We start from the raw sequence: 10677 nt of genomic DNA, 5'->3' as shown, positions 1-10677 counted from the left end.
AAATTGAAGAATTTTCATTTATAAATTAAAGTGAAATCTGCTTTTCAGCTGAGCACTGTTCACTCTCAGAAAATCAATTTGTGAATTATTTCAGTATGTCTAAAGCCTAAAATTTCTTTAAGTCTCCTTGCAGTCTCTGTGCAGAGAAACCTTACCATAGGTTGTGGCAACAATCTATTTTCCAACATGACTACAGTATTCAAGCATACTTATTTGGTTAGTTGTCATTGCCACTGGACAAAGGGATACTGAAGAGTTTCACCATTATGGAAAAGTCTTGAAACACCTGGGAGCAACCAGCTGCCTCTTGTTATGCTAAACAGTCTATTACTATAATAGCATTTTGTGGTGATAATCTGAAAAAAGGAGTTTGTGGAAAATACTCTCTAACAGGATTGTGTTTCAAAGCAAGACATGAAGTTATCCTCTAAGACAACTCCACAAAAAATCCATTAAAATTTATAAAAAATTAAAAGCCCTCCATGCTTCTCAGTTCAGCAAATCTGAAATAGCTGCAAATGAAAGCCACAAAAGCAATTTCCAACTAGCAAAGGATTCACTGGAGCTCCTGATAATGCCAGAAGTCCTGATGGGCAGTGACTGCACTGAGGGAGGCCACACTCCAGTTGTGAAGCCTGTTCATATCCTCCCCACGGAGATCATGTGGAAACTTCCAGCACTGCGAGTTCCAGGCACTCACTGAAGCTTTCACATGACCCATTCACTGACACATTTTAATGTGTGGATATACCTTCTACCTCAGAGTAAGATAATGCCACACATGCTGAAATCCAGCTAAGCTGGACATGCAGAATTTTCTATTTGGTTTTAGCAGACCTGTTACTAAATAGGCAAATGAAAGCATTCAGAAAAAAGGTCAAATCCTACAAAGCTTGAAAGAAGGGAATCAGAGCAACTAAACGAGGTATCCACAGTTTGCCTTACAGAGAGGAAGCCAGAAAAATCCAAGTGAAGTGAAGAGCATGGTATTTACAGATGCACACAGAGACATGATCCACAGGCTGTGGGACCTATAAAGAGGGAGTTAGGGCACAGCAGTTAGCATTGAATGGAGGAGGTTAGCACAAACTTAGTGAACAATCATTCCCGTGGTGTTAAGGGTGACCAGGAGCTGTGCTGAATTCCGGCTCTCTCTGAGAAGCAACCGCACAGGAGGCAGTTGGTGGTGGCTGGGGAACTTCCCCCACCTGCACTCCAGCTACCATGGAGAGGTGCAGCCCTGCTCACTACACACTTCTCTTCAGATGCATAGAAGTAAACTTCTGAAAACCAGCCGGTCTCTATGGTTTGCACAATTGCATACAAGGATAAACCTTGTTTAAGAGTTGAGGAAAATTTCCTTTCCTCTGCTTCCCTGAATGCTGCTCTGCAAGGGTATGGTTTTGGATTCATAAGATTGCCAGTTTCCATCTTTGTCACTGCTTGTTATCTAGGGACCAAATTACTCACTTGTAGGAAAGAAAAACCACTTCCAAACCACACAGGTGGGAAAGACCACTTGATGAAATTTTTCATTCCTGGAAAATTATCAAAGCTGGAGCAAGTGATTTACCTTGTGTTGGATACAGCTAGCTAAGTAAAAGAAACCAAAGCCAAGAATTAGTCACAGAAATTAGCACTAAAGTATCAAGGTTTCACTAGATTCAGATTAGGACCTACTCTAGTAGTTGGTCATAATATTTTATTAGTAGCTACCTTTATCGCCTCTCAGCAATGGTGAACAGCTAAGGATTTAGACTATTAAAAAGAATAAACATTACAGAATTTAACTAGTTTCTCTATCACACTTTAAGTGAACTAACAGAAGGGCTTAAGTCAAAGGGAGAGGAGGTGTATGATTTTAATAAACATTTTTCTTATTAAAATCTTGATATAGTTTAAATATACCATACAGAGGAAAAAAAGCTATTTATAAAGCTACATACATATTTCAAGTCAATGACGACAGCATATATCATTCTAAATTCCCTCTCTGCTTACCAGAATGCCTTGTGTGTGTATATATGGTGAGCTACTGTGCTATCTGCAAAGCTTTTGTCTAGCTATACATTACAGGACTTAAAAAATGCTTAATCTATATACAGAAATATATATACATATAACATATATTTATATGTTATACATACACATACACTTATATACATATACACACAATACATATATATATACACAGTACTTTACATGTATATATGGCCTTTCATCCAAGGGCCTTGGATAATTCTTAGTACATGAAGCCTCACAAAGCTTTGTGAGGGAGAGAGCTTTATTTTACAGACTGGAGTTTTGGTGCTATTCTAAACAGTTTCTTTTGTTGCTTTCTACTAACCTTGCACATTTCAGTTAGAGGCAGTTTTGGTAGTGGAAATAATCACAGCAGTTTGATAGTCAGGTATAAGGTAGATGTTGCTTTGTACCTTTGTAACTTATCCTCCTTAGTATAAGAGAACAGCCACACCAGCACAATTTTTCTCTATACTAAAATGCCTTTAGCTAGATTTGTGAGGCTGTACTGCTTTTGCTTTTTAGCATAGTAAAATCAGTTTTGAACTTAAGATACACTGGAGGTCACAACAGGAAATCTAGCTCCAATCCTCATACATTGAAACTACCCTTTTCTAGGATGATCGATTTAGAGAAAGCATTAGTACCTGCAGAAATAATTCTACATCTTTTTATTTATCTGCAGTTTAACTACACAAGCCTGAAACGATCCACCTTCTTTAGAAGAGAGGATTTTCAGCATCAATTTGGCAACTGGTGATCAGAATTTGTGGTATCAACTGTACTCCATACCTTTAGCAACTAAATAAATGAAGAGGCTTTTTGGAAAATCAGATGTAGATAACTTTTGGTCATCCTACAACTAGCTGACAGAAAGGAAAAACCAGAGGAGCTCTGGCAAAGGTGAGTTCTACTAGGATTTGGATGGAACATTACTTCAGCTCTTCCCAACAAAAGGGAGAAAAAAAATCATTAACATGAACTAAAGGGCTTGCAGAAGCAAGAAAGAAGAACATCACTGCCACAAAAGTTCTTATCCCTCAATATTTCAGTCTGCTAAGCTTCGTAAATTTAGTTTTACACTGAAAAAGTAGCTCCTTTCTTCATCAACCAATTTCTAACTCAAAACCTCTCAAGCCTTAGGGAAAAGAAATCCTACATCAAGGTCAAAGACTGCCATCCCCAAAACTAACCAAGCACTTCAAAAGTGAACATACAGTAAAACTCACTACAATGAAGTTTGAGAATTTTATTCTAACCTAACTGCCTTGAAAGTTTTCAGAACAAGCCACTTTTCCTTCAAACCAATTCTGTTAAAAGGAGGGGTTGCCTGGCCCATTTCTTTCAGGATTCTCTGCTAACTGTAAAATGTAGGCTAAATGTCTTCTGCATGTCAATTTTTCAGCTACAAAATTCAGATTTTTAATGACCAACTATGTTTAGTGTATGCTGTTAGCTAAAGTATAAATGGCTTAATAAATAAAAACTATTGTTTCTTCAGTATGACTTGGTATTTTGTCTGTAATTTCTTTATTAAAAAACTGTAACAAGATACTTAAAAAAAGGCTAGATACAAAAGAAGTTAAGCAGCTCACGAACATTAAAGTTTTCCAAAAAATGTATCTTCAATAATCATGATCTTATAAACATTTTACAGTTACCAGAAAGTGCCCAGGCTGAGTTTACATAGTTAGATAATGTAGTACAACTGTTGGGTTAGAACTGGTAGTGGAACAATCTCCTGACTGTCTGTTCACTGTAACAAGGATACAAAAATGTTGATTGTGAACTATGAAATACTGTGCATTGGCCTCATCAAATATGTACAGGGGAAAAAAAACCCACTAAAGGTACAGATTACATGCAAAATATTAGTGATGGTATCTGATGTGCCAGAGTTCAATGCAATAGAACAAAAATTGCAATGGAAGTGGTTTCATAAGTGAACAATCCCAACTCTGGGATCTGAGCTGTCAGGAACTTTTTACAAGTTCAATATACATGATACACAACTGCAGCCAACCACAAATTAAACACCATAAAAAAAAGTTAAAAACACAGAACATACTTAATTTTTTATTTTGAAATTCCCTACTCCCTCTATACAAGAACCTTTGCTGAAACACTTTCCACAAAGGCAGCAGTGAATTTTCAGAACATTTTACATATTCTCCCTCAGCAAAAAGATAAATCACAGTGTAAATTATATTGTTCTGCTGTCATCTTTGGCTGGGGTTAGGCAAAGGAGTTATTGACTAGCAAACTGTTGCAATCACATATTGCTAGTGCTCCTTAGGCCTTTATGTTACAAATTTAGTACAGGAATGTTTGCATTTAAATCTTTGAAGTACCACCAGGGGTATGACAGCATTAACTTTCATAAACTTTTATAGACAAATGGAAAAATCTACAAAACTTAGCTAGTAATATTACACAGCAATACACACTTTTTATACTCTACACAAAACCAAAATTCTTGGTCTTAATGGCGAGTAACAATTTTTGTTTCAAAATCTGCTTAGAGGAATAGAGTGGGACATAAAGGCGAGAAATGCAAGTGTTTGCTGTTGGAAGATGTTGGTCATCTGGTGGCCTTATTGTGATGGATGGCATAGGCTGGAACCCCTCCTCACTGGCAGGCAATGATGGACTTGAGGTCCAAAAGTAAACCTGAAAAAAGACAGTGTTTAAAATTAAGATCCATACTGCCTACAAATTGTGTAGGGATAGGTTAAAAAAGAATTGCACAATCACAGCAAGATTGATCATACTATGTTCTCTTCAATATGCCAAACTAAACTCCACAGTTATTCTACTTTCTTCTGTAGTACCTTCCTTCACTTCCTTCAACAACTGCTCATTCATAAAACTGATCAAAGCAGCACTCAAAATTATCCTGTATCAACAAATCCTCAGTAAATAGCATGTCCAAATATCCATCTGGGAAGGTGGTGACTGCCATCAATACAAATTGAAGCAGGAATGTCTCACAAACCAGTCAGAGACTACAGGATGTAGTACTGGTACAGACAAAAGGGAGCAACAGAGAGCATTTGGTTTTTTATCTCAAGTGTGAAATACTGAGTCACCACCAAGGTGTAAGCATAGACACTCTTTGAAAAATGTGCTCTAGGGTTTGCACTTTTCAGAGTACTCTCTGTTTCCTTTTAGTAGACTGTAAGGGAGAGATACTACCTTACAGAGTAGGAAGTTAAAAACAAACCATTTTAAGAGGTGTACTATGAATAAAATTTACAGGCAAGTTTTTAAAAATGAAATCCCCTGAACAGTATCTTATTCTTTCATGCTTCTCATCAGCTTCTCACTTCTAAAGGGCCTTGAGAAGGACATGGTATCATTTACTGACATCTTACAGAGAGGACACACATATTGCCCTCAGGGTACACAGAATTCAGGTGAGTAGATGATGCATGAAGAGAACTTGACCTCAAAACCCTACCAGCCCACAACAGAGTTGAATAACCACAGTTACTCATCTTAAGAGCAACTGTGCAGCGTGAAACTGTGCTTCTGTAAGAGACCTATGAACAGGGAGAACACACCACGCTTACTTTCAGTTACAAGAAGGTCTGGCATTCACACCTGTTGTTTCCAGAATCAAGTCTTACCCAACCCTACTACCCTGCTCTGCTACCTTAACTCTTCACAAAGTCTCTGCAGGTAGACACAGTTAAGAACAGTATTGACACAACTTATTCCAATTCTTCCTGCATGTTTCCAATGGGAATGGACAACTTACCAGATCTTGTCTTTCTGTCATACTCATCTTCTCAACTATGGACCAAAACCAACGCTTGAATTGCAAAAGCTTCTCAGCATTTTCTCCTGTGTGAAATAACAAGTTGAAATAACAATTCAGCTGCTGCACTGGACAGTAACATTAAGAGACCTGTTTTACATGTGCTGCAAGCTGGATCTCAGCTACAATCACATTCATGAAGTCCTGATATTGGAGATCAGTAATTTCAAACTGAATAGCTTTGAATGCAAGGCTAACACTGACAAAGCTCAGTACCACTCCCACTCCTCCCTCCTTACCAAAAAGCCCAACTGCAACTAAACACAGTTTAAAAATTATGTAAGAAGTATTAAACTTTCATCCATCACATTTATAGTTCTAGAGAATTTTCACAAGTAAGATATACTACCAGTAATACAGTCCATGTATTTAACATCTTGTGACAGTCAAGTTGGAAAACATGCTTTCTCCACCCTCACTTAACTGAAGGTAAATATTTTCTAAGGAATGTAAAAAAAATATCCCAAGTAATAACTTTATTACAGCTTTCACTGGCTTATTAACTAATGGCAGACTTACTAGTTGAAGTTTAATGCTAGTAACTACTCCACATACAAAAAACATTATTAAGTTGTACCTGCAACTCTGTTTATGACTAAGTTATTTCATACCTGATTCGTCATTGAAAGAGGTAAAGCTGATTAGCATTTGCACATTTACTTCACCACAGCCATTTACCAAAAGTCTGAAATCTTCTGCTGTCAAATCTTCTAATGAATTCTTTGGAAGTACATCCAGGAGCCCCTTCCTCATTGCCTTAAGTGAAAACAAAAAAATGCACGTTGTAACCCTGTAACTTTTAAGATTTACTTTAAACACATTACTCAAAAGGTTCATGTGAAATTCCCTTTAACTCAAGATTCATTATTCTCTGAGCTGTTCTTTTCTTTTAAAGCTTTATCATCTGAGATGCAAATCTTCTGAAACAAAGAACTGCACCAATTTTTAAACCCAACCTACTAGAGCAAAAGAAAGCAGTACTGGCTTGAGCTTGTATTTCACCAGGAGCAGAAGCACAGGAACTCTTCTAATGCTAAAATGTTCAGGTATTTTGCTAAGCTGCGCTAAATTTGATGAGAATTAAAAAAAAAAAGCCTCTTGTATGCTCCTTTTACTTTACTTCCTCAGACACATGCCAACTCTGCTTCAAAAATACTACACACAGAGACACACATACACATATATTTTATATAAGTAATATCCTGAAAAGACAGGAAATTCCATATTCAAAATTAAATACTATGAATCAATTTGCTTTAGAAAATTTCAAAGTGAATACAAGTGTAAGGACTTTCAACTCTTAAAATAAACAAGAGTCAAATTAGCAATATATGCAGACATGGAGATCAAGTAGCTTAATTCCAGGAACATGTTCTTTCTGTGAGAATTTGGACCTCAGCTGCACAGAGGTAATCTGCCCTGCTCCCCTATCTCAGATGTGCAGCAGGAAACCACAATGAGCACAAGCAACCAAGTTTACATGTAGCATCATGACAGACTGGTCTTCATTAACTGTCTACAAAAATATATTATTCTGTAAGTGTTATTTGACAAGGGCTTTAAAAAAGCAAATAATTTTTAATATGGTTTTCTAGTCAATTTTTATGTTTCTTGCCAGGCTAGTATAAGTGGTTTTATAAATGATTTTTCCTTAGAACAAGGATGCAAACAAATCAAAGGTAATAAATTATTAAGAACAAAGTAGCTGCCAAATACAAAGCCAATTTCCAAGAGGATTTGTGCCATTTGAGCTCAAGAAATAAACATATATATTTAACCAATGAGACCTACAATAAAATAAATTATCTTTCATTCTATAAAATAAATTACTCACTTAGTCTTCACAGTACTACATAAACAGCTATACAATTACAAAAAAAAAATTAAATACTTTTAATCAAGCTGTCAAGACTTTAAAGAAACCTGATTAGCAACAGCACAATGAGGAGAATAATTAACTGATGGAAAGATGACAGATTTTTTTTTCCTTCTTTTTAAAAAAACTCTACTAAAAACTTACATGTAGAGGCTGCTCTGCTACTACCAGCATTCGGTGTTCTGCATATTTCCGGACATACTCATATACATTCTGAGGAGTGACTGGTATATTTACACCATTGGAAATAAGTTCAACCTATGGCAAAGAAATAAGGAACATATAAAAAGGGGAAGAAGAAAAGAGATATAAAGGAAATGAGATTATTACAACCACCACAGTATGCTGCAGAGTGATTTATTGCTCAATATACCTCCAAACCCAAGTAAAATTCACTACTACAGGTTAGTTTTAAAGAGTCCCTAGGACTGACTACAGTTACCAGGGTCTACAGTAGGCTCTAGACCATTTTCAAAGAAAAATATCCAGGCTTCAATATCTAAGAACACTGCACTGAATCCAAGAAGAGTAAAATGTTTTATCTGCCATCTGAGAAGAGCCTGGATTATGTGCACACTACACCCTGCATAAGCTGTCACACTCTGACACTAGAGAGCCACAAGTTTAGCTGTGCTTACCTGCCCTCCACCCTCCTCCTTACACAGGTCTATTGCAAAGGCTAAATCCATTGCTGCAAACACTGCATCAGCATCTGTACTCTGGGAAGCAAGGATAAGCTGCCGAAGGCTTTCGTACATAACTGGGTCGAAAAAAGCGAAGTCGTGCCAGTTCACCTATAAAAAAAGCACAGAAGTTTGAAACATAACAGGTGTTTAACAATGTATTCAAAATTACCTGACCTGTGCCAGATCTATGCACTAGCAACAGAAGATACAAACACACAGAAATAAATGCAGTTAAACTCCTACTTTCAGTCTGCTTTAGAAGGTACATTGGAATACTGAAAGGAATACATATTCAACAAAAAAAACCTTTAGAGAATATTTAGAAGGCAATCACTCTTGAAAGACACCAGGAGGAATTTAAAGGCCATTTCTCCCATTAAGTCTTTTTCAATAAAGATTATACTATGTTGAGTAATGGATTATGTGATCAAAAGTGAATTTAAGAAAAGACCAGTAGTAACAAACCTTGGTTTAAATTTGCTGGATCAGACAGAACTTACAATGCCATTGACTAATGCATCAAAAGTGCAGTACCTGATTAGCTTTTACTGGGCCAGGGTAGCAGTTTTAGTCAAAAGTTTAAGTAATTATTGCTCTGAATTAAATTATATCTACCCCAAAAACAAAATTTAATTACAAATTAATTCCATGAGCTCTCTCAAATATCCAGAAAAATGCTTTTCTGTAAGTTATTGCCTAGTATTGTCTAACACTATTGTTTCTGAGGCTCAGGAAGAAAAAAAGCAGAGACAGTTTGTAGTTTCTGAAGAGAGTTGAAGGCTAACCTATTACAAAATCATTACATCTTAGTCAAATACCTGACTTCTAGTATATCCACTCTGTTCAAAATCTAGGAAATTAAAAAATTAACAGTCCTCAAATTGAAGACCTCCATACAGTTCCTGTATCAGCTCAGCTAGTTAAGACACATGTGGTTAGGGGAAAAAGCCCAGTTTTATGGATGAGGTTTTAAGTAATTACAGGAAATTAAAATTTTTATGTTCGACTTACCTTTCTGCCAAGTAGAACTTTGATTACGTGTCTATTTAATGTGATGGGACATAGTTCATTCTGCAACAAGCACAATCCTAGGATTCTGAAAAAATATATTTGGAGTTGGTTTTGGTACAGCAGAAATTACACTAGAGATCTTTCAGCAAACTCACATTTAAGAGTTCTAATAATCTAAGAATTAAGCTGGAGTCAGCTTTCCAAATATATTGCTCACAAATAAAAATCATAGGCATACATAATTTTTTAAAAGAAGGATAAAAAAATTAAAATTTAACAGGAAAAGAAACCTTAAGTTGACATATGCAAATTCCCCCCTACTTAGGCTCAGTGTGAGAAATAGAGACCATTAAAAAAAAGTTTCTTCCAGCTTGGATCATTGGTACTCTCCCTGGTGTTGTGCATGATTGTCTTTTACATTTTTTCAGACTAAAAAGTTTATGGTAGAATACCTGCCAATGTTCCGGAAACAATTCAGCCTTGCTTCTGTGTTTTTACCAGGTCTTGGTGTATAAAATCCTCGTTTTCCAGGCTGGTAGAAAAGTGGTGCATTATCATCCCCATCATCTGTATCGTCTAATTCCATATCTACTACACTGCGGCTGGATCCATGGCGCTTTCTGTTTTCCTGTTTTCAAAGTCAAAGCAGCAATTAACACACTTCATTCCAGTTACTGACACACATCAAGCTATTTGCTTGGACCCAAAGATTCAGGTTCCTTTGGTTAAGAATTCCTCTGATATTTCCTAATGATTACATGTTATACTTTTGACTAATTACGGTTAATTCTTTCAAAACAAAATGATTAAACAGAACTTTGTCTTGCATGATAAAGCTTCTAGTTGCTTCTGGTATTAAAATCAACTGATAAAACTGAATCTTACATAAATTTTGTGCAACAGGTGATTCATTACCTGCACTTTTTCTGAAGAGTCTAGCAATCCAAGATCCAATATACTGTCAGCACCGTTCTCCCTTGAGAAGGGAATAAAAAGGCAGATTTAATTTCACCATCACAGACTCACAGAATGGTAGAATAATTTGGGTTAGAAAGGGACCTTGAAGATCATCTAGTTCCAGCCCCCTCGCTGTGGGCAGGAATACTTTCCTCTAGAGCAAGTTGCTCAGAGCCCCAACCTGGCCTTGATCACCTCCAGGGATCTACACCTTCTCTGGGTAACCTGTTGCACTGCTTCACTATTCCTCACAATAAAGAATTTCTTCTTCTTATCTATTCTAAACCTCCTCTCTTTCAGTTTGA

The 10677-nt window shown here is 36.5% G+C and overlaps 1 protein-coding gene across 1 annotated transcript in view; it reads right to left on the bottom strand.

Moving 5' to 3' along the window:
• Positions 1-4071: 4071 nt before the first annotated feature.
• The window catches only part of UBR5 (ubiquitin protein ligase E3 component n-recognin 5), an 85074-nt gene continuing 78468 nt past the window's right edge, over positions 4072-10677 (bottom strand). The window contains exons 52-59 of the mRNA XM_054648191.2: positions 10331-10391; positions 9868-10043; positions 9416-9500; positions 8357-8512; positions 7863-7976; positions 6454-6598; positions 5783-5868; positions 4072-4692 (exon numbers count right to left, since the gene is read on the bottom strand). Coding sequence (XP_054504166.1) covers positions 4480-4692; positions 5783-5868; positions 6454-6598; positions 7863-7976; positions 8357-8512; positions 9416-9500; positions 9868-10043; positions 10331-10391 — 1036 coding nt within the window. The 3' untranslated portion in view covers positions 4072-4479. The remainder of the gene's footprint in view (positions 4693-5782; positions 5869-6453; positions 6599-7862; positions 7977-8356; positions 8513-9415; positions 9501-9867; positions 10044-10330; positions 10392-10677) is intronic.

Source organism: Agelaius phoeniceus, chromosome 1, assembly GCF_051311805.1.
Source record: "Agelaius phoeniceus isolate bAgePho1 chromosome 1, bAgePho1.hap1, whole genome shotgun sequence".
Classification (NCBI taxonomy): Eukaryota; Metazoa; Chordata; class Aves; order Passeriformes; family Icteridae; genus Agelaius; species Agelaius phoeniceus.
Note: the sequence above shows the minus strand (reverse complement) of the source record. Positions and strands in the feature narration are given on the sequence as shown.